Source organism: Schistocerca americana, chromosome 8 (genome assembly GCF_021461395.2).
Source record: "Schistocerca americana isolate TAMUIC-IGC-003095 chromosome 8, iqSchAmer2.1, whole genome shotgun sequence".
Lineage (NCBI taxonomy): Eukaryota > Metazoa > Arthropoda > Insecta > Orthoptera > Acrididae > Schistocerca > Schistocerca americana.
In genome coordinates, this window is record NC_060126.1 from 517,628,137 (window position 1) to 517,653,722 (window position 25,586).

General features: G+C 42.2%; 1 protein-coding gene across 2 annotated transcripts in view; it reads left to right on the forward strand.

The window, feature by feature from the left end:
* LOC124544602 (splicing factor ESS-2 homolog) overlaps positions 1-25,586 on the forward strand; it is a 104,237-nt gene that overhangs the window by 61,684 nt on the left and 16,967 nt on the right. For both annotated transcript variants that reach the window (XM_047123194.1, XM_047123193.1), the window contains one exon: positions 1,651-1,873. In XM_047123194.1, coding sequence (XP_046979150.1) covers positions 1,651-1,873 — 223 coding nt within the window. The remainder of the gene's footprint in view (positions 1-1,650; positions 1,874-25,586) is intronic.

Sequence of the window (25,586 nt, forward strand, 5' to 3'; positions counted from 1 at the left end):
GTATCATTTTCAATTGGAGTTTCTTCTGCTGGATTAATAATGATGCTTGTATCATCAGCAATAAATCTAAAAGTAATGCCAGTAGATTAGCACTTGTTATAATTAGTCGTTAGTATGCTTTACAGAATTAGCTAGCAGTGGCATCGTCTGCCTTGTTCATTTTTCATCCCCAAGATAGAATGCAAAGCAGTCAGTAAAGTTGTTGTTCCTCTTACACACGTGTGGCCTGTTTTCAGTACACTCTATCTTTGTGACTTGCAAATAGTTCTCATACTGGCAAATATCAGTTGCATGAACCTGCATGCTGATGATTTATTAGTGTGCTTGTTTCATTTTGAAAGGAGATGTCTTAATTGTATATTCACATTAGTTTGTTTTGCTGAGAGAGAGATCTCGGATGTACAAAAACCACAGTATTGCTAACATCTCTGTTTGCACTATAGGCCATTGCATTATTGTCCTAGAAAATCAGATAGTCCCTATTTATGATATCTTTGGTTTTCCAGATGTCATTGGCATAAGATCATCAGGGTTAATACTATATTAGATATGCATGCTGTATGGGCTTCAACTAGAATGTGAGTTGTTGTTACAATTTGATTTCCAGTGTTATCTTGTCCCCCATTTGTTCCCCTGTGTAAATATATGATACCTTCATGTCCTCATCATGTTGAAGTTATGGTGAATCTGTGGTTGGGAATATCTTGACAAATGATGAACTGGATCGCAAGCATTGCTTAAACTGAATGTCTGTACCCTGCTTGCCAAGTTGATTGATAATCTGACTTTAACAGATTCCTCTGTTATCCAGAAATCTGAAGCTGTGCTACAGTACTCATCCGCATACACATTGTTTCAATATTATGCTATAAGCTATGAAATATTGGAATAAATAATCCTATACACTTCTGTTAGCTTATTGATTCTCATTGCAGCACCTACTGCAGGATATTTCCTTCCCCATCCTTAAGGAATCCAACTTTTGCCCAGTCTCAGACAACCTCAACACCAATGAGACATTTGACCATAACATACATTACATTTTGCCTTTTTGTTATTCTCTTCCCTGGCCTCATTCGCGGATTACTTTGTCACGGAATTAGTCTTGCCATCAGTTATGTTTGTTCATGTCATTAAAATTAGATACATCATGTGAATGTAATCCCCTTATTATGACTGGGTGTATACATTTTACCATCCACATATATTACCTCCATAGCTGACTGTTGGTACTTAAGCTTTGTATTCTTTCCACTAACCTGAGACCAAGTGATGTACCTCAGGTTACGGAATTTAAAAAGGAATTTCAGTGAAATAGAATGTAATTGTCTTGACTTCTGTTACTATTATTTTGTAAGATCCCAGTTACAAATGAGCTGGCAGGTCATTGCTGTACTTTCCATCAAGATGTATTGAGGAAGGCTGTACAGTTAACACTCATAAATATGTTTGGAAGCATTCAAATTCCATACACTCAATTAGTGGTACAAATTTTGACTTGGTTTTACTGAAAACTGCTGTATTGTCATCTGAAAAATCAGCGAATTTTTTTGGAGTGATTCAAGTGACAGAGAAAATATTAGTTTCTGTGTGTATTTTGTTTATATGTACAGTGTTTATTTTTTACTAAAAACTTGATACGTCTCACAGGTGTGAATGAGTCTCCACTGATGACATGGGGTGAGATTGAGGGAACACCATTTCGCCTGGATGGTGGGGACACTCCGGTTAGACCAAACACAGGCCCAAGTTTCCGCATGCCAGAACCACCAAAAAGAGAAAAACTTGCTCTCGCCCTGGCAGAGCGTGCGGGTGAGAGGCTGCGTGACCGCAAAACTCGTGCTATTGCTACTGCATATCAACAGTTGTCCACGTGAGTACTAAGTATTGTAAACATGTTTAACTTACAAGGAGAGGTCCCCAGAGGAGGGAACTTTTTTTTGGAACCATCTATATTGTGATGTGGCTTAGGGTCCCAGGTATCTCACCAGCAGACATTCACCCTGGTGGAACTTCTTTGCCAGTAACCAATGAAAAAAAATTTTTTTTTAATTTTTTGTGATGTTCTAGAGTGTTAAAATTGACAGTTATGCATTATTGGTAGTGAAGCATAGTGGTTAGCATATGAGGTTGGCGTACAGAAGGTTGAGGGTTCAAAACAAATCTTGTCAGGTGCTTCACAATTTCTTATTTTCAAACAGTTATTGAAATGACTTTGACCATTACTTTTTTTACAACCTACCTACCTACCTAACGAAAAATAAATTTTAACAGCACTGCACAGCCAGTATAAATAAATTACACTCCTGGAAATGGAAAAAAGAACACATTGACACCGGTGTGTCAGACCCACCATACTTGCTCCGGACACTGCGAGAGGGCTGTACAAGCAATGATCACACGCACGGCACAGCGGACACACCAGGAACCGCGGTGTTGGCCGTCGAATGGCGCTAGCTGCGCAGCATTTGTGCACCGCCGCCGTCAGTGTCAGCCAGTTTGCCGTGGCATACGGAGCTCCATCGCAGTCTTTAACACTGGTAGCATGCCGCGACAGCGTGGACGTGAACCGTATGTGCAGTTGACGGACTTTGAGCGAGGGCGTATAGTGGGCATGCGGGAGGCCGGGTGGACGTACCGCCGAATTGCTCAACACGTGGGGCGTGAGGTCTCCACAGTACATCGATGTTGTCGCCAGTGGTCGGCGGAAGGTGCACGTGCCCTTCGACCTGGGACCGGACCGCAGCGACGCACGGATGCACGCCAAGACCGTAGGATCCTACGCAGTGCCGTAGGGGACCGCACCGCCACTTCCCAGCAAATTAGGGACACTGTTGCTCCTGGGGTATCGGCGAGGACCATTCGCAACCGTCTCCATGAAGCTGGGCTACGGTCCCGCACACCGTTAGGCCGTCTTCCGCTCACGCCCCAACATCATGCAGCCCGCCTCCAGTGGTGTCGCGACAGGCGTGAATGGAGGGACGAATGGAGACGTGTCGTCTTCAGCGATGAGAGTCGCTTCTGCCTTGGTGCCAATGATGGTCGTATGCGTGTTTGGCGCCGTGCAGGTGAGCGCCACAATCAGGACTGCATACGACCGAGGAACACAGGGCCAACACCCGGCATCATGGTGTGGGGAGCGATCTCCTACACTGGCCGTACACCACTGGTGATCGTCGAGGGGACACTGAATAGTGCTCGGTACATCCAAACCGTCATCGAACCCATCGTTCTACCATTCCTAGACTGGCAAGGGAACTTGCTGTTCCAACAGGACAATGCACGTCCGCATGTATCCCGTGCCACCCAACGTGCTCTAGAAGGTGTAAGTCAACTACCCTGGCCAGCAAGATCTCCAGATCTGTCCCCCATTGAGCATGTTTGGGACTGGATGAAGCGTCGTCTCACGCGGTCTGCACGTCCAGCACGAACGCTGGTCCAACTGAGGCGCCAGGTGGAAATGGCATGGCAAGCCGTTCCACAGGACTACATCCAGCATCTCTACGATCGTCTCCATGGGAGAATAGCAGCCTGCATTGCTGTGAAAGGTGGATATACACTATACTAGTGCCGACATTGTGCATGCTCTGTTGCCTGTGTCTATGTGCCTGTGGTTCTGTCAGTGTGATCATGTGATGTATCTGACCCCAGGAATGTGTCAATAAAGTTTCCCCTTCCTGGGACAATCAATTCACGGTGTTCTAATTTCAATGTCCAGGAGTGTATTTTGTCTTACATTTTTTAACTGATACATCAGCATTTTCAAATGTTTAAATATTGCGATAAATAAATAAAAATAATTAAAATCACATGCACAAAGAGTCCAATTGGAAACAGAAAAATTGGAAGAAAGAATAATAGCAAATGAAAAAGTTAATACGTTGATCAAAACAACTACAGTGTGCTTTTTTTGCCTTATTGTATTAACAGCAGTCAGAGTTTCCCAAAGACTTTCATGTCTTCAGTTATCCGATAAGGTTCACAACTGACTACATAATAGAATTGGATGACAAATTTATCACTTAGTAATATTCGCTGACCTCTGCTAAACCGAAGAAAGTGGAACAGACAAATGACTTATTGATCCTAGAGGATACAAAAATTGAAGTTTTTTCATCTGCTGCTGTTGTAGTAGTAAAATTTGAAGGCAGCGCTCTTAAAAAAATAATACCCTGAGGAAGATCATACTGGATCCTTCCTGTCAAGTGACGCAATCTGGAAAATGTTCCCACACTGCTAATATTTAATTTTGATGAAATTTTTACAGACTGTATCTAAGGGACCTCCATGTACTTCTGCCAAGTTTGTCAGTTCTGTCTTTAATTTGATGTAGGTACTAGAGATTTTTTCGCAAGAGACAATTTCTTCATAATTGGTTACATATAGAAAACTTCTCAAATTTGTTGGACCGTTACTCTTGACCTAAGAGAGAGATCTTGTAATTTGCCATCCCGGCACAATTTTTTATGTAGAAAACAGATATGATGTAAATGAAGAATGAAAAAAAAAACACCTGCAGCCCAATTTTTCTTTAAGCAATCTTACCATTTTCCACAAATTTTAGCAAGGAATAGATAGTGAGTAAAAGGCACTGGCAACATGATCATTTGACAGCATGCATTGCCTGCCAGCATGTCAGAAGATAAGTGAGTACAACTGTATTCACTATGTCATTAGCCTCTGAAGTTACCAAAAATATCAGCTGCATAGCTTTTGCCTATGTTACGATGTATCTTACAACTAACACATCTGATTTGCATTTGTTGTACCACTGAAGAAAGTGCATTTCAGTCCACCAAAAACACGTACGTGCATTTGGTGACATTTCAGTTAAAGTGCAAAAATTAAATTTATGTTTAAAACAAAAACCTAAACAAATTAGTTAATTGTTATTATTGTTGGGTTGGTACATGGTGTATGTGTCAATGACTGTTAACCCTGTTGCCAAGGGCCCACACACGAAAGCCAAGCAAGATCAACCATGAGTGGGTATCTTCAGTATAGGTTCCAAAATCTGGATATGAACATCTCTTCTAGCAGACCGGGAGTTAAAACAGTGGATTTGCTTCATTTCTGTGGTTGTGCATTTAAATAACATAATCAGTTGTGGAAGGCAACGGAATACCACCGCAGATTATCTTCCCTGCATAATGCAGTCTCCATTTTATGCACAAAAAATGGCTTCCTCTCATGTTAAATCAGTGTCCGGAGGTAAAATAGTCCCCCATTCGGATCTCCAGGGGGGACAACTTGAAAGGAGGCAAAAAATCAAAACGAGAATTGGTACCTGGAATGTCAGAACTCTGCTACAAGCAGGAAAACTAGAAAACCTTAAAAGAGAGATGGAAAAGAATCATATGGACCTCGTAGGAGTTGCTGAAGTAAGATGGAATGGACATGGAGAGTTGCAGTCAGATGAATATGTATTCTACTACTCAGGAGGAGAAGTAAAAGGAATTAATGGAGTAGGAATGATTATGACAAAGGAATTGGCTAAATGTGTGGAATATGTAGACTATGCAAATGACCGGGTTATTGGTGTAAGGCTGAAAGGAGCACAAAAAGATTTACTGATTGTCCAGGTGCATATGCCAACTTCAGAACATGATGACCAAATTGTAGTGGAAACGTACAATGTAATAGAGAGAATAATGGACGAAAATAAAAAATGCTGCAAAATAGTAATGGGAGACTGGAACGCCATTGTGGGAGAAGGGAAAGAGGGAAACATAGTAGGCAGTCATGGTCTTGGAAAGAGAAATGACAGAGGTGAATGGTTAATTGACTTCTGCAGGGAAAGGCAGCTGATAGTGGCAAACACATGGTTCAAGAACCATAAGAGGAGGCTCTACACTTGGAAATCACCAGGGGATAAATATAGAAACCAAATCGATTTTATACTGGTAGACGAAAGATACAGGAATGGAATCAAGAAGGTGCACACATTACCAGGTGCAGATATTAATAGTGACCACAACTTACTTATGGCAGAAATAGAAATAAGAATGAAAAAACTGAAAAAGGCGGCAATGGTGAAGAAATGGGATCTAGAGAAGATAAGGTCCAACAAAGAACAAATTACAGAAATGCTGTCTTCTTTCTAAACACATTACGAGACAAAGAAGCACCTGATAATGCCAATGAGTACTGGAATATGCTGAAAGAAGGAATCATTAAAGCAGGACAGCAAAATATAGGATATGTAAAAGGGAAAAGGTCAAAAAATCCATGGGTCACACAAGAAATGATTTCCAAGATGGAGGAGAGAAGAAAATTGAAAAACAAGAACACTGAAGGTGCAAGAAAGATGTACCGAAGGTTAAATAACGAACTGCGAAGAGAAACAGAGCAGGCTAGGAAAAAATGGCTAAAAGAGGAATGTGATGAATTTGAAGAACTGGCCAGGAAAGGAAGATACGACTTACTATACAACAGAGTAAAGACTATGACATGGGAACAAAACAGAGCAGGAAGTGCTACTATGGAAATTTTGAGTAAAGACGAAGAGGTAGTGTATAAAGATCGTGACGATGTCCTCCAGAGATGGGAAGAATATATAAAAGAGCTATATGACACAAATAGCAAACCAGAAACTCTGGAACTTGAACCACACAACAGTGTAAGTGATGAAGAGAAAGGACCGACCATCATAATGGAAGAAGTAAAGTCTGCCATTGATGCAATGAAAAATGGCAAAGCAGTAGGTACAGATACAATACCGGGAGAAATACTAAAATGCTTGAACCACAATGGAATAAGAGAAATATTGAGGTTATGTAATAAAATATATGACAGTGGTGAATGGCCTGAGGACTTTTTGACAACAGTAATGATTCCATTGCCGAAAAAACAAGGAATCAAGAAATGCAGCGAGCACAGGACAATCAGCCTCATTTTACATGCAGCCAAAGTGATGTTAAGAATAATTAATAAAAGACTTGAAAAAGTAATAGAGGAGAATCTCGGCGAGGAGCAGTTTGGCTTTAGACGGAATACGGGCACGAGAGATGCAATAGGGCTCCTACGAATATTGGGAGAAAGGTTTATTGAAAAACGAAGAGACCTATATATGTGCTTCATCGATTTAGAAAAGGCATTTGACAATGTGGTTTGGGACAAGCTGGCGACTATTATGAGGGAAAAGAGAGTGGATTGGAAAACCAGAAGACTTATAAACTCATTGTACCTTAATCAAAAAGTTTCAGTTAAAGTGAGAGGAGAAAGTACAAACTGGATCAGACTAGGGAAAGGAGTAAGACAAGGATGCTGTTTATCACCTACTCTTTTCAACCTGTACTTGGAAAATATGATTGACCAATGCTCATTAGATGACAAAGGAGTAGAAATTGGAGGAAGAAGAGTAGGGTGCTTGAGATTTGCTGATGACATGGTCCTTCTAGCCACAGGGGAAAAAGAATTACAGGATTTGGTGGACACCATTGCAACTAACGGAAAAAAATATGGAATGAAAATTAACACAAATAAAACAAAAGTATTGGCAATAGGAGGAAATAAGGAAATAAAAATTGTGCTGAATGGAGAAACACTAGAACAGGTGCAAAATTTTAAGTATCTTGGAAGCAGGATAGACACCGACTGGAAGTGCACCACAGAAATTAAAACAAGGATAGCAATGGCAAAAGAGGTGTTTTATAAGAAAAGGAGAATCTTCTGCAGCGGTATGGACAGAGAACTGAGAAAGAGATTCATAAAATGTCTTGTATGGAGTGTTCTTCTATATGGCGCTGAAACATGGACTATGAGGAAAAAAGACAGAGAAAGGCTGGAGGCTTTTGAGATCTGGACATGGCGGAAGATGGAAGGAATAAGTTGGATGGACAGAGTAAAAAATGAAGAGGTACTGAGAAGAGTGGGAGAGAAAAGGCAGTTACTAGATGTAATAAAGAGAAGAAAAAGAAATTGGATTGGGCATATATTAAGAAAGAATGACGGACTGATAAAAACAGTTTTAGAAGGTTATGTAGAAGGGAAAAGGAAGCGAGGAAGGAAGAGATTCCAGATACTGGATGACATGATGGACGGTACAACATACAGCAGCCTTAAGAAGGAAGCAATGGATCGCAGAAAATGGAGAGGCAAAGGACCTGCTAATATAGCAGATAACTGATGATGATGATGAATCAGTTACACAAACAGGTGTACACTCTAAAAATATCATATTGTAGGTAATCACTGATTACTTAGTAGGTGATACTTGCTGTGTTTCATTTTCCTTGTAGGAAATGACTAATGGGTGCAGTGTTGTGTAGCTATTTTCCAGGGAAATCCTTAAATTACATCTCGAGCAACAAAGGAGTAGTTTTCAACAAAGTTCATCAATAGAATCAACTCATCCAGTTTTAGACTTCCTGTAGTTGCCTGCAAATGCTTAGCAATGTAGTGAGAGAAAGAGACAAAATTTTTGTTACTTGGTCTTCAGTTCTTCCATTGTCAGTCGTTTGGTTTCAGGTCTCTCCTAGTCAGTGATAATCAATCACTTACATTGAATTATATCTTCAGGATCAATATTTTCAAGTTCAAAGACAGATCCCATAATTTTTGTTTCAGGACCATTGTTTCTGAACATACTGCACAGCTTTGAAGCATACAGTCTTTTGATTCCAAACAGCAGACAGTTTCGCTGAGCAGCACGTTATAATCTTTTACTGGTGTGTGTGACACACTCACAAACTGAGTGACAACCGTCTGTAACTACAGCCACATACCACTTCGTCTGTAATTCACAAAATTTGAAAATTTGAAAATCTGCCATCAGGTACATTTCTGTTTTGATTATCAACAGTCATTTTTTTCAAACTGCTCAGTAGCAAGTATGTTTGCTTCTGAGCCTTTTCTCCATTTACTTGAATGAAAATAAACCCTTTTCCCTAGCCAAATTTAACTGTTCTTGATCTTTAAAAAATCCCATTAACTTTTTCTTTGTGTTTTCTGGAAGCTGCTTTCGAAGCTTGATTTTTTGATGATTTGGATTTTAAACTTCCTTGCTGTTCTTGTTATTTTTGTCCTGAAAAATGAAATCCTTCCATAGTCTTTTTAATGGACCATCTCTGAGGTCGAAATACTAATTTTTCGTTTGCTATAATAAAACTTTCCTTTGTTGTTTTGGCCATCTGGTTGTCATCTAAACATGCTAATAAGACGTGGTTTGCTTACACGAAGATTCTCCAATTTACTATGATCAACCCTACCAACTGCTGCAGTTTTCTGAGTAATTGCATTTTCAACCTGATGCATCTTTCACTTTACAAAGCTATTATCGCACTTGAATCAATTTGTTTACGTTTCAGTGGTGATAACCCAATAGTTGATTAGCTTGTATTCAATTTTTTAGAAATGTTAGACTTATCAGCTTCATGTGATTGGGATGAAAGTAACATCTGTGGAGCTTTCTTTCTGGAAAAATCTTTTCTTCATAATAGGTACATTTTTAACCTGATCTTACATCACAATTTGTCATACATTTTAGCTTATCACCCATTTTCAGATCAGTTATGTGCAGACATTTTCATATTATATGATGCTGTGTACCAAAAGGTAACAGCAATTTTGCAAAAATTCAAATCTGTGTAAGAACAATGTTTTATGATGAAATAATGCCGGAGCAGCTTCATCCGTGAATAAACAGCTCTGTTGATTGAGCACTTTTCTGTTCTTCTAAATAAAATATTTTTGCATATTTTAGTCATGTGCAGATTTTGTAGACTACACAGAATTGTTAAACAGTGGAAAGACGTGGATGAAGTAGCAACAATACGGCAAGGATGGATCACTACTCACCACATGTAGGAGGCATTGAGTCATAGACAGACACATTGAAAAAGACTGCCAAATTATTAAGCTTTTAGATAAAGTCCTTCTTCTGAACATGCACAAGCTCGTCAGTTGAAATGCCGGTTCTCTAAATTTCCTTAATAATGTTTCTCGAAAAGAACATTGCCTTCGCTCCAGGGATTCCCATTTGAGTTCCCAAAGCATCTCCATAACACTTACATGTTGTTCAGACCTACCGATAACGAAAATAGCAGCCCACCTCTGAATTGCTTCTATGTCTTCCTTTCATCTGAGCTGGTACAGATCCTAAACACTTGAGCAGACTCAAGAATTGGTTGCACCAGCACTCCTTTACAAGTGAACCACTCTTTCTTAAAATTCTCCCAATAAACCAAAGTCAACCGTTCACCTTTCCTACGACAGTTCTCACACGCTCGTTCCATCTCATATTGCTTTGCAATGCTACGCCCAGATATTTAAATGACTTACGTGTGTCAAGTAGGATATTAGTAATACTGTATCCAAACATTATAGGTTTGATCTTTCTACTTATCTGCATTAACTTACATTTTTCCACATTTAGAATCAGGTGCCATTCATCACGCCAACTGGAAATTTTGTCTAAGTTATCTTGCCAGTCACTTAACTTTGACACCAGGCCATACGCCACAGCATCATCAGCAAACACCTGCAGATTACTGCCCACTCTGTCTGCCAAATCATTTGTGTATATAGAGAACAGCAGCTGTCCTATCACATTTCCATAGGACACTCCTGACAGTACCCTTGTCTCCGATGAACACTCACTGTCGAGGACGATTTACTGGGTTCTATTATTTAAGAACTCTTTGAGCAACTCAGCTATCTGTGAACTTATTCCATGTGCTCATATCTTCATTAACAGCCTGTGCAGTGGGGCACTGTGTCAAATGCAGTTTGCAGTATATCATGTGCAAAAAGTGCAACTGAGTTCCACATGAGTGATGCTTTCTAAAGCCATGCTAATTGGTGGACACAAGCTTCTCAGTCTCAAGAAAGTTAACTATATTTGAACTGAGAATATGTTCAAGGTTTCTGCAGCAAACAGAAGTTAGGGATTTTGGTCTATAATCTTGTGGGTCATTCTTTTACCCTTTTTATATACTGGAGGCACCTGCACTTTTTTGCGGTTGCTTGGGACTTTGTGCTGGGCAAGAGATTTGTGATAAATGCAACATAAGGGGCCAGTACCATAGAGTACTCTTTGTAAAATCAAAGTGGGATTCCATCCAGACCTGGTGATTAATTTGCTTTCAGATATTTCAGTTGTTCCTTTACACCAGGGATCCGCATTACATGTCATCCACGTGGGATTCTGTCCGACGGTCAAATGACGGTATGTTTGTATGATTCTCCTGTGTGAACGGTTTCTTGAACGTGAGCTTTCATTTTGCTATCTTCAACTGCCACACCAGACTGGTTACCAAGGGACTGAATGTAAGCCTTAGACCCACTTAGTGATTATACGTAAGACCAGAATTTTTTCAGGTTCTCAGTCAAATCTTTTGCTAAGGTGTGATGGTGGTAATTGTCATATGCTTCGTGAATAGACCTATTCACAGATGAATGAATCTCTACTGACCTTTGCTTTATTTGTGCATTCCCTTTTGAACCAAGAGTGCAGCAGACACAGCATCCTCCAAATTTCATTATTAAATCGTGATGGGTCTTTTCCATCCTTTACCCACTTATTGGCACATAACTCTTCAGACCACAATTTACAATCTGCTTAAACTTTGCCCATAATTCCTCTACGTCCATCTTACTACAACTAAGTTGTGTCAGTTCACTGTCTAAATGAGATAATAGTAACTGCTTGTCTGCTCTATCTAACAGAAACACTCTTGTAGCCTTCTTGACTTATTTATTAACTTTCATAATCATATTTGCTATAATGACATAGTCATTGCTAATCCCCATTTCTATATTGACATTATTGATAGGGCCCAGTGTGTGGGCTGCCGAGCTAGCTGTTCGAGACAATTTTCAGAAAATATGTTCAAAAGTATGCATGACTGTCTGTCTGTACACCCCCCCCCCCCTCTCTCCTCTCCCTCCCACAGTAAAGATATACACATCCCAGTCTATACTCGGTAAGTTAAAGTCGCGTCCAGCTGTATTGCTTGATCTGGGTATTTACACACTATTGACCATAGACTTTCTTTGGATGGCTCTAGAACTGTCACTGCAGAAATGGGTGGCTGGTAAAAACATCCAACAATTAACTTGGTTTCACCTACACCTCTTTAGTGTAAACAGATGACTGTCACACTCAACTTCAACCTCAACAGAGACAATATTTTTGTCAACTGCAATGAAACTCGTCCTCCTATGGTCTCTAACCTGTCTTTGCGATATACATTCCATGACTTGCTAAATATCTCACAGCTTTCCATTTTGGTTTCAGCCAGCTCTCTGTCCCAAGAATAATTTGAGCACGAGAACTTTCCTGGAGGGCAGTAAATTTGGGAACTTTTTTAAGAACACTTCAACAGTTTACTGATAAAATTGCAACTGTCAGAATGTCTTTATTCCAAATGCCATTTGACTTCCCATGATGTATATTGACTGGCAACTGTTCATTGGAGCACCTCAAACTATGGCCTAGCCTAAAAAACCCATATGTGCGCTCCACAAGTACTCTGCTCTCCAAGTAGCTGCTTCCTTTGTGTAGTGCACCCCTAACATACCAGGGAGAGTCCTACAAATCCCCACACGATAATGCAGATATAGAAATCTGCATCCAAGACCATCACAGAGTAGACGAAGCCTGTGGTTGGGAGCCTCCACTCAGCTGCAAACCACAGGAACCAATCAACTCAGTGAATAATGGTGTATTTTCTAGCTCTGCTTACACCCCACTCGTGAGGCCAGCAGTCTTCACCATCTCCGCCAGCTGCCTGTGCGAACTGTGTATCACCACAGAACCCATGCAAAAGGTGTCGTTGCTGCCAATGTGAGCCACAGCTTGCAGATGACTGCACACTGCACGCTCGATAGCCACAGGCAAGGCTGCCTCCACATCTCGGATGAGGCCTCCATGGCAGACATAGTGAGTGCACATTGGGTTTTTTTCCAGCACTGAATGCTACCTGCCTAAGAGGCTCCATAACGTGCCTAACATTGGAGCACCCAGTAACTAGTAAATCCCTCCCCTTGTTTGCCTGCTCAGACCCTGCTGAAGTAGCAGCCACCTGTCCACTCACAGGCTGAATGGCCGAGACCAGGTGGCCCGTCTCCACATTGGCCCTCTGCCTTGAGCAGTGTGAAGGCATTAGCACGCACCACTCATCCTGCTATGAGGGCAGACCCAATGCATCAGGTGCACTAAGGCCCAATGCATCAGGTGCACTAAGAAGTGCCTCGAAAGCAGAGCCTGTGGGCAAAACAAGTGACCCCTGAGGTGTCCCTTGTGATGTGCCAGATTCTCTTCCACTGCTACACACGGAGGCAGCAGCCTGAAGATGACTGACCATAGCCAAAAGCACATTCAGCTGTCCACGAACTGGGGCCAGCTCCTCCTGCATCTGCACACAGCATGCACGCATCTTAGCCATCCTTGCAAGACTAACTGAAGAAGTAAACTATAAAAGCAGACAGAATTCTAGATATACAACTTGCTACCCTCCTCATGTGTCACTAATGGACGCTGATGTGTTAATGAGCTACGTACGTGGCTGTTCAGTGAGAAACTTTCGTGCTACAGACTGAATGAATTTGCACTTACAAAAACGCAAAATTAAACCTCTTAAATAGAAAAACATGCACGAAATTTAATAAATATGCTATGAGGGAAACACAGAAAAAGACGAACACTTAACTTACCACTCTGTAGTTGTACTCGTATATCAGCCAAGAGCTGGAGCCCAACAGCTTATAGCTGTTAAATATTGAGTTTTTATTTATAGTGATTGCAGTTTAGAATATTACCCATAATCTTAAAAATGTCCACACAGGTATAAATACAGCCACTAGTTCAAACATCAAGCAACTATGAATGCTGTCAAAGCCATAGGAAAGGTGAATAATCACAAAAACTGTTAAAAATCACAACAGTAATAATATGAACGTAAGAAATAGATTACCGTTGTGTTTTCATCTGGTTTTGTGATTATTTATGTGCTTTAGGACTTGGACACCATTCATACTCGCTTGATGTTTGGACAGTTGTGTGAATACCTATGTGGATATTCATATTTGACATTTCTGCCTGTAGGTGAGGAGTACACTCAAAATTGCAATCACAGCAAATACAAAAAATAAATTATTTTACAGCCGTTAGTGGAAGCAGCCATGTTTAATCATTGTTTCATGTAATTCAATAATGAGCCTATAAGGCAAGAATGTGTGGCTTGGTGGCTCAGTGGTAAAGTGCCAGACTAAAAATCCAAAGATCTCAGGTTTGAATCCTGGTCAGTCCTAGGAATTATATTTACCACTGCTGTCACCTCTGGCATTGTTTGTCTTTGTAAAAAATGCCAGGCTGCGTTGTGGTTCTGAGTCCAAATTAAACTGTTGCTCCCCCTGTAACTGCCTGGGTAAATCAGTTCAAAGGTTAGAGGATGGCAACGACATGCCACATCCAATGGGACCATATCTAGTAAAGCACTGTGGAGTTCAAACCAGTATTCACATCGATGACAGCTGTACTTTTACGAAGGCAACAATACTTAAAACACATTTTGAAGATGAACAGAAATTTTATTGGCTGCTTAATTAACAAACAGTATTTAAATATACTGATAAAACACGAAAATTGAAGCCAAACTTTAGCACCTAAACTGAAATTACATCAAAATGAAAATAGGTGTTTCCGAAAGAATGAAATGTGATGTAAACAATTATAAAATCACAGGAGTCGTATTTAATGTTGGTGTCAAATATAGGCAGAATTTTGTACAATTGGAATTTTTTGGCAACTTTATGAGCTGATAACATAGTGGATACATTAGTAGGAAATTTTCAGTCAGTCAGACTGACTATGCACTGATAAATGATAATGTTTCCAGTTAAAAAATTTTCATCCCGTGTCATGTATATTTCCTTTCTGTCAGATAAAAGTGAAAAAAAAAATTAAGTTTTTGATAAAAATATTTAAATGTATGATCAAAATATAGTAGTACGTGAATAAAGGTTTGCCTCAGGAAAGGCACACCACAAATGCAATGGTACAATGTGATTAGTAGTAACATTTACACACATCGAGATACAATCACCTTTTCTACCATACTGAACTACTGTCTGAACACTATCATTGTTAGAAGACACTTTGACTGTAAAAATACTAAACTGACTTTTGTGTAAAAAGTGGTAATAAATATTATTTCAGACTTTGTGGAGAATACAATGCTTAAACAATGCAGTAAGCAATAGGTTGCTCTGTTTCCAAAAAATGTGTGCACAGTTTCCTGTTACATCTACCTGAAACATATGTGAAAAGACTATACTAATAATATATTAATAATAATAATTTTGTGTGGCTCACTGCTGTGGTGCAAGTCTTTCAGCTGGATGCCACTTCATCATCTTGTGTCCCTAAGCTACCTCAGATATCCAGCTGGGGAAAGGGGACATGCTGTTTCATGTGGAATCCAAACCACATTTCATTTCTGATGACTTGTCACATCATTGAGAGGTAAAGGCTGGCCCCCCGCAAGTTCGGGGGTTAGAACAGGCCCAAGGTATCCCTGCCTGTCATAAGAGGTGACTAAAAGGAGTCTCTCACTTTTCTGCCCTGTAAGTTCAGGTCCCATTTTATGGTTTGACCTGCCACTTTCCAAATTGTACAAAAGTGCGGGCCATAGGGTGAAGGATGCCTTATGTGGTGCATGAGTTATCCATAGTGCCCTTAGATTCGATCTCCTGAACCTCTTGTCATGGCTTTTCATCTCCACCTGCAATTCCACTATTTGGGCGAGGACACCTTCCGGGGTAATGTCATTTTCTCCCATTGTCTGCTGTCCTCTTTTGCCCCATGATAATATTGGATTTCTCTGTGCCCAATATCCAGCACGGTAGCCTGTCTGTTGTGGTGGGGCCGTCATGTACCCATTTGGTGGTAGCCACCTAAAAACACAGGGATCACGCTGCTGGTGCCTGGGCTGTAAACTCTCCACATATGCGAATGAGTAGATGCCTGTCTTCCTGGAGCATCATGCTAGGTGGCCTTTGCTGTGGCTGGGTGGCACCTGTGGGGAGAGCCCCTGATCGAGGTGGGTGGCATCAGGGCGGTTGACCTGCAATGAAGCGGACTAAGTCATCTCTTGCTGGTGACCGTGCGGCACCAGCAGTCTCTAAGGAGGGCAAGATCGAGTACAATGCTGACAGATATGACCCTAAATTGTTTCCCTCCTTCGCTACACCATGGGAGGAACTTAGGGCTACGGAAAGAACAGAGCCATATTCGTCTCGGTATTTAGTCTATAGCAGAATGGACGGGGACTCCTTTTTACCCATGAAGCCTCAATTTTTTGTTGAACATCTTGAGGATAAGTTTGGGGAAGTGACAGCACTGTCCAAGATGAGAAGCGGTGCAGTCTTGATTCAGACAGCATCCCCAGCCCAATCCTGGACGTTATTCGCTTGTAACCGGCTGGGTGATATTTCTGTTTCCGTCACTCGCCATAAAAGCCTCAACATGGTCCAGGGGATTATTTTCCATTGCGACCTCCTCTTGCAGTCTGACGAGAGCCAATCTAGAATGGCGGGGTGTTCATTTCGTCCGGCACATTTACAGGGGACCCAAAGACAACAGGGTTGCTACCGGTGCCTCCATCTTGGCCTTTGAGGGTGATTCATTGCCTGAGAAGGTCAAGGTGATGGTTTACCGCTGTGACATTAACCATACGTCCCTCCCCCGATGCGGTGCTTTAAGTGCTGGAGATTCGGGCACGTCTTCCTGCTGTACTTCCAGTGCCACATGTCAAGAGTGCGAACGTCCACTGCACCCAGATACTCCATGTGCACCTCCTCCCACTTGCATCAGCTGTGGAGAGCAGCATTCCCCCTGTTCACCAGACTGCACAGTACTCCAAAAGGAGCGGAAAATCATGGAGTACAAGACCTGGACGGTTGACTTACCAAGAGGCTAAATGTAAATTTGAATGCTTACAACCCGTTCAGTTGACATCCACATATGCTGCAACTACATTACCATCGCCGTCACAAGTACCAGTCATACCACACACTATGCTATGACCTTGGTGATAGGGGGAAAATCTCCTTCCGTTCCTCCCAAAATACCTACTTCAGGAGTAAAGGCCCCACAAATGCAGGGGATATTGGACCCCTTCCCCCAGCCAGAGAAACAACAGCCTACTCCCATTCCTCTCTTGGAGAAGGGGTCCCTTGGGACCCTCTCTCCCAAGGTCTCTACTAATGTCACAGGGGACACTCACCAGTGGCTAAAGGGGCCAAAAGCTGTTGGACAAAGAGCTTCACGGGTCTTCCTCCGTGCCTGAAGCTACTTGAGAGAAGTTCTCCCAGCAAGCCCCGAAAGAGAAGTGAGAGGGCAAGCAAATGAAGAAGTCTGCTAAGAAAAAGAACCCTCCGGTGGCCCCAACACCACCACTTCCACCTACCAATTCTGCACCTGAGGATGAGGTGGAGATCTTAGCATCCCCTGAGGATGTGGATCTCAGTGATGCCTCATCCACAATAGGAATGGATACAGATACTCAGTCTGTGGCAGCAGGTGACCCTGAGGCGTAACCTGCCTCCTTGCATGCTTCATGCCTTCCCAGCCTCACAATAATGTCATCCTCCAGTGGAATTGCTATGGATTTTTCCATCACCTGGCTGAGCTACAGCAGCTGTTAAGCTTTACACTTGCTTTCTGCATTGCCCTCCAGGAAACCTGGTTCCCAGCAATGCGGACTCCTGCTCCCCACGGCTATAGGGGATATTATAAGAATTGTAGCGACTATAATAGAGTGTTGAGTGGAGTTTGTGTCTGTGTCCTGAACTCGGTATGCAGTGAACCTGTGCCCCTTCAAACCCCTCTTGAAGCTGTGGCTGTCAGGATTAGGACAATGCAGGAAGTAACTGTCTACAACATATATCTTCCTCCAGATGGTGCAGTACCCCTGAACACATTGGCTGTACTGATTGATCAACTCCCTAAACTTTTCCTACTTTTGGGAGATTTTAATGCCCATAACCCCTTCTGGGTGGCACCGTGCTTACTGACCGAGGTAGAGATGTTAAAACTACCCTGTCTCAACTCGACCTCTGCCTCTTAAATACTGGGGCCCCCACACATTTCAGTGTGTCTCTTGGCACTTACTCAGTCATTGATTTATCCCTCTGCAGCCCAGGACTTCTCCCATCTGTCCACTGGAGAGCCCACGATGACTTGTGTGGTAGTGACCACTTTCCCATCTTCCTGTCACTCCCCCACCGCCATTCCCCCAGATGTCTACCAAGATGGGCTTTAAACAAGGCAATCAGGGAAGCTTTCACCTCTGCTGTTGAATCTCCCCCACATGGTATCATCGATGTGGTACTTGAGTGGATCACTAGAATGATCGTTACTGCAGCAGAAAACATGATCCCTTGTTCTTTAGGATGCCCCTGGCGTAAGTCAATACCTCGGTGGTCTCCGGAAATTGCTGAGGCCATTAAAGATCATCGGCGAGCTCTACAGTGACATAAGCGGCACTCTTCCCTAGAGCGCCTAATAGTTTTTAAATGGCTCCGATGCCGCGCATTCACCAGCTTATCAAAAGACGGAAACAGGAATGTTGGTAGAGGTACGTCTCAACCATTGGGTGCCATTCGTCAGCTACCCAAGTCTGGATGACGATCAGACGTGTTTATGGGTACCAGACCTTGGCAGGTGTCACGGGCATTAGCATCAATGGCACGTTGTCTGCTGATGCAAACCCAATTGCCGAGCAGTTTGCTGAGCACTGTGCTCGAGCCTTTGCATTGGAGAATTATCCCCCAGCATTTTGCACCCTCAAACAGTGGGTGGAAAAGAAAGCCCTCATTCACTGAACATCACAGTGAACCATATAATGCTCCATTTACAGAGTGGGAGCCCTTCAGCGTCCTTGCACATTGCCCTGACACAGCTCCTGGGCCAGATCAGATCCACAGCCAGATGATCAAACACCTCTTGTCCGACTGCAAGCGACATCTCCTCATCACATTCAACCTGATTTGGTGCAATGGCATCTTTCCACCACAATGGCGAGAGAGCACCATCATTCCAGTGCTCAAACCCGGCAAATATCCACTTGATGTGGATAGCTATTGGCCCATCACCCTCATCAACATTCTTTGTAAGCTGTTAGAATGTATTGTAAGTCAATGGTTGTGTTGGGTCGTGGAGTCACGTGGCCTACTGGCTCCATGCCAAGTTCACTCCACCACTGATAATCTAGTTTCCCACAAGTCTGCCATCCGAACAGCCTTTTTCAGACGCCAACACCTGGTTGTCGTCTTTTTTTATTTACAAAAAGCAACCCGGTGACATCATACCCTTGCCACATTATATGAGTGGGGTCTACAGGGCCCGCTCCTGACTTTTATCCAAAATTTCCTATCGTTACGTACTTTCTGTGTCCAAGTTGGTACCTCCCATAATTCCCCCCATATCCAGGAGAATGGGGTCCCGCAGGGCTCTGCATTAAGTGTTATCTCTATTTTTAGTGGCCATTAATGGTCTAGCAGCAGCTGTCGGGCTGTCCGTCTCACCTTCTCTGTATGCAGACAACTTCTGCATTTCATACTGCTCCTCCAGTACTGGTGTTGCTGAGCAGCGCCTGCAGGGAGCCATCCACAAGGCGCAGTCATGGGCTCTAGCCCACGGCTTCCAGTTTTGTGTCATGCACTTCTGACGGCGTCGTACTGTTCATCCGGCACCAGAACTTTACCTTAATGATGGTCTACTCACTGTAGTGGAGACATATCGATTCTTAGTACTGGTTTCCGATGCCCGATTGACTTGCGCTTCCTCGCTGTCATCAGCTTAAGTGGAAGTGCTGGCAGCACCTCAATGCCCTCCGCTGCCTGAGCAACACCAACTGGGGTGCAGATCGCTCTATCCTGCTGCAGCTCTACAGAGCCTTTGTTCTATCCTGCCTTGACTATGGGAGTTTGGTTTATGGTTCGGCGGCACCCTCAACATTGCATCTACTCAACCCAGTGCACCACTGTGGAGTTAGACTGGCAATGGGAGCGTCTAGGACTAGTCCAGTGGCCAGCGTCCTGGTGGAGGCCGGAGTCCCTCCAATGAAGGTTAGGCATATGCAAACTGCTTGCCAGTTATGTTGCACACATTCGTAGTTCTCTTGAGTATCCGAATTAGCGTCTCCTTTTCCCACCCCCGGCAGTTCATCTCTTGCATCGGAGGCCCAGGTCAGGGCTTACGACTGCGGTTTGCGTCCGATCTCTTCTGTCTGAAGTGGAGTCCTTGCCTTTACGACCTAGACTCGAGATCCATTCACATACACCTCCATGGTGTACACCTAGACCAAAGCTTTGCCTGGACCTTTCACATGGTCATAAGGACTCAGCTAACCCCGTGGCTCTCCACTGTCACGTCCTCTCCATTCTTGACATGCACTGTGACCATGAACTGGTTTACACCGACAGCTTGATGGCTGATGGTCATGTTGCCTTTGCGTATGTTCGTGGAGGACGTATTGAACAGCATTCCTTGCCAGGTGGCTGCAGTGTTTTCACTGCAGAGCTTGCGGCCATTGCCCGTGCTCTTGAGCGCATCCGCTCATGCCGTGGTGAGTCGTTTCTTCTCTGTAATGTCTCCTTGAGAAGCCTACAAGCTATCGACCAGTGCTACCCCTGCCATCCTTTGGAAATGACCATCCAGGAGACCATCTGTGCTTGGAACTGTCCAGTCATTCTGTGGTGTTTGTGTGGACCCCAGGCCACATCGGAATGCGGAAATGAACTTGCCGGCAGGCTGGCCAAACAGGCTACACGGAAAATACTTCTAGAGATTGGCATCTCTGCAATCATTATTATGCCACAAGGTTATTCAGCTTTGGGAGACAGAATGACACAATCTCAGTATGCGCAACAAACTGCGTGCCATTAAAGAGACTACGAATGTGGGTAAGTCCTCCATGCGGGCCTCTCGCAGGGACTCTGTGGTTCTCTGCCGGTTCCACATTGGCAACAAATGTGTACCTCCTCCATTGTTAGGACCCACCTTGGGGTCACTATGGCTCACATATGACTGTCATCCACATCTTGCTGGAGTGAGCACATTTACCCCTTCCTCGGCTGACTTTTAACCTTCCCAGCACCTTACCTTCAGTGTTGGACGACAATGCCTCAACAGCAGATTTAGTTTTACGTTTTATTCCTAAAGGGGGTTTTTATAGTACCATCTAAGGGTGAGCATTTAGCCTTCTCTCCAAGGCCGCCACCCTCCCTCCATTTTAACTGTGTCACACTTTCTTTGCATTTATTTGTCTTGGTGGTTGTCTTTTCCCTACATGTGTTCGTCTCGCCTTGTTTTTTTGGGGTGGACATTTTAACGTGTTGCAGAGTGGCTGGCTCGTCATCTCTTATTATTGTGATCAGCCAGCCCAGACCATTTGCTCTATGGTTTTAATACCTTCTTCTGCTCTTCATTGTGGTGTATGTCTTCCCCATTTTTTGTTTGTTCCATTTGTTTTCTTTTTACGTGTGGTTCCACATTCCTTTTCCCCCTTTTACTTCCTCAAATGTACTTTGGGTGTTTTTGTACCTTGAGCCTTGCTACCATCAGGAGGGACTGATGACCCTGTAGTTTGGTCTCTCTATACCCCAAACTAACCAAGTAATGAAGGCTGGGTTAAAATGCAGACTGAAAAATCCAATGCCTGACAAGGATTTGTTCCCGTGACCTCTTGGCTTCCAGTCAAGTGTTTTACCACCAGATCACCAGGCCCAACTGAGAAAAGACTGTTGTACATTTAGTTTTCAGCCAAAGCCCTCTTTAGAAAAGGGGACACACACACACACACACACACACACACACACACACACACCCACACACACACACACACACACACACACCCTGACAGCCATCTCCAGCAGCTCAGACTGGACTGCAAGTGTCACATTGAGCGGCAGTCTGGAGTGGGGCTCAACATGACAGTTTCATTATGGTCTGAGCTACAATCTCATGTGTGTGTGTGTGTGTGTGTGTGTGTGTGTGTGTCATCTTTTCTGAAGAAGGCTTTGGCCTAAAGCTAAATGTATAACCTATGTGTGCCTGCAATTCAGCATGTCATCTTTATTCTTTTCCTGGCATTGATGGTATTCCAACGTGGGTTTCCATTGTTTGAAACATAAGAGATCATTAAATAAAATCAATAAAGGTAATAACAAAGGGTTCTACAATAACTTCAGACACCAGTAATTATAGATGAAACAATTATTATTTGATAATTATATATAAAAACAAAGATGAGGTGACTTACCGAACGAAAGCGCTGGCAGGTCAATAGACACACAAGCAAACACATACATACACACAAAATTCTAGCTTTCGCAACCAACGGTTGCCTCATCAGGAAAGAGGGAAGGAGAGGGAAAGATGAAAGGATGTGGGTTTTAAGGGAGAGGGTAAGGAGTCATTCCAATCCCGGGAGCGGAAAGACTTACCTTAGTGGGAAAAAAGGACAGGTATACACTCGCACACACACACATATCCATCCACACATACAGACACAAGCAGACGTATTTAAGGTAAGTCTTTCCACTCCCGGGATTGGAATGACTCCTTACCCTCTCCCTTAAAACCCATATCCTTTCATCTTTCCCTCTCCTTCCCTCTTTCCTGATGAGGCAACCGTTGGTTGCGAAAGCTAGAATTTTGTGTGTATGTTTGTGTTTGCTTGTGTGTCTATCGACCTGCCAGCGCTTTCGTTCGGTAAGTCACCTCATCTTTGTTTTTATATATAATTTTTCCCACGTGGAATGTTTCCCTCTATTATATTGACATCATTATTATTTGATAAATCAGATATGACTTAGAGCTAACAACTCACACCTTGTAACACATCAAAATCGGAGCCAGAAGAGGAAGTCTCAGCTTCTTAATACATCATTTGTGTCTCAAGACAATAAATGTAATACAGAGGTTAGTTATTACGCCTGATGCATACTGAATGTGAGTTATTATTAACATCTGCTCTTCCTATCATTGATATCACATATACATTATGTGATACAGAGTTTCTTCATAAAAGTAATAAAAAATAAAACATATTTTTATATGATACACTTCACTAATTTGAAGAGATATTGTGTCATGAACATTGCTTTCTTACCTCAATTTTTGTTATTTCTGTACAACTAGTTCTCAGGATGGTTAGTTGCAGCATTAGGTAAGAAACAATGGGTTGACAAACATAATGCTTTCCCACTCATTTCATTTTAAAGAAAGCAGCCTTTGTGAAAATGGCTCCAGTACACAAAGCTACCAATGGAGGCATACTTCCCAGAGATTTATAGATGTCCCTTAGGTACATCCTGTACAAATTTCAACAATATTTAGGATTGTTCAGCTGAGATGCCATAGGTCACTTGATGTGGAATAACCATGCCAAAATAGTATAATTCTGGTTCAACAAAAATGAAACTCAGATTGTGAGAAATAGCAGATCAAACAAGTGAAAAAAATGAAAGCCTTGAAAACATGTTGTGGAGAGAGGTGTAATAGCTGATGATAATAGATCTGTCAAAATTTGATGAGACTTTAAAAATAATGACACTACTTGGATTCTATCAAATGTAACAAGCAAAGCATCATAATTTTTCTCTCTTCAGAATTTGATCTCCTAGACATTATTCACAAGCAAATGATGTGTGGTGCCATTAATTTGTGGGAGAAAGAATCAGTTTATTTGTTCAAGACAGGACAAGTGTGCTGTTATTGGTCTATAAGGAATCACAATAGCGCAAATCGAAATCATGGTACACATGAATTGTATACAATCATTCCATGTGTATCTGTGGTGCTGCGTGATGTTACTGTCGCTACCACTTCAGGCTACAAGAAAATGTATACATATTGGCCCTCATAAACTTAGTGCATGAACGCACAACAGCTTCACTCACGACACAACTGCACACTATGACCACAAAGGAGATATGTTCCCTCATCACAGGTAGAGAGGGATATTGACAAGTAGTCATTCTGATTCACAACAACACTTGTGATTGTGAAGTAAATGTCAGAAAAGAGTTGCCCACACTCATCCAGTGGCAAGTTTAGGACCATTCACCATATAGCCGCAACCTTGTACCCAGTGACTTTCACACAGTTCTCTATTGAATGGAACAATTTGCAGGACAGTAGTTCCACAGTGTAATAAGATGAAAAGTTAGCACCAATACAGAAGGTGTTTGGGCAATGGTGACAGTCCTGTAGAAAAAATAAAATGTGCACCATATCATAACATGGCTTAAACTTTTTGTGAAACTCGTCTTCTGCTAATAAATACTCATCATTGGGACTCGCAACTCTGGTATTTCTCATTAAACTTACCAGTAAAAGTAGAATATTTCAACTATTTGTTGTGTGTTATTGGATGGTAGTTAAAATCAGGAGTATAAAGCAAATAACCCAGTGGCATTGTGTGCTCTTGCTTGAAGAAAATTTTCGGTTTTGTTTCACTTTACTCACGATTTACTACTTACAACAGAATAGGTTCAGATATTAAATATACACGAACACTATTTTTATGGAGAAGATCTTACAATTTAATTCCAGTTCATTTGGAAATATTCTTAAAAACCAATGTCAGTAATTTTTATTTCAAATGGTTCTTGTGAAATAACTAACTTTGAAAATATTATTGGCAAGGACTTAGCAGATAGTAGAAGCTTATTAAAAAATTTAAGCATGTTGTTTTATGTGAGTTTGCAGACTTTGTCACTCTGTTTTTCAGTATATCAAAGTCCAGTTTGCATCTATTGTTGTGGAGGTGTACAGGTTGTTTTAAAAATAACTTTACAAACTGTGGGGATATGTTCCTTACCACAAAACAAGGAAAAATGTTCATATAAACATATGCCTAAAAATCCTGAGTTTTCGAATTACTGATGAAAGTTTACAGTTTCGGTGATTGGAGCTCATCAACACACAAGCTCATAATAAATGCTCAAAATGTCCTCTTCTCGCTTCGAAAAGTGCATGGACTCATCGAATCATAGACGTTGCACCATTTGCAGCATTCCATGGCATGTCGATGAAGAGTTTCTGCATCTGGGTGGTTTGCTGCATAGACTAGTTGTTTAAGCTGCCCTCGGAAATATTAATCCTAATGATCATTGAGGTCGGGAAAACGTGCTGACCATGGAACTGGTCCTCTTCTGCCTATCCACATGTCATGGTAGACACCAGCCAGTGCATCTCAAACACTGAGATTGAAACATGTTTCTTCTTATTTACTGGGATTCATCTTCAAGTAGGTCTTGGAGCATGTTCTGAATAAAGTCCCTGTGGACAGCACCTGTAAAGCATGCTGGGAGAACATATAGCCCTACCAGAGTGTCATCCGCAATTCCAGCCCACACATTAATCTTAAAACTAATGCTGAATGTCTAGCCTGTACTGTAGCAAGAAGACTGCAATCAGCCCATATGTGTTGGTTGTGAAAATTTTTTATTCCATCTCTTCTGAATATTGCTTCGCCAGTAAGCAAAACTTAAGAGAGAAACAATAGACTGGCAGTTTGTGCAACAGACCCTCAGCAAAAGCTCTCCTTTGGTAAGTGATCGGCAGGTGTAAG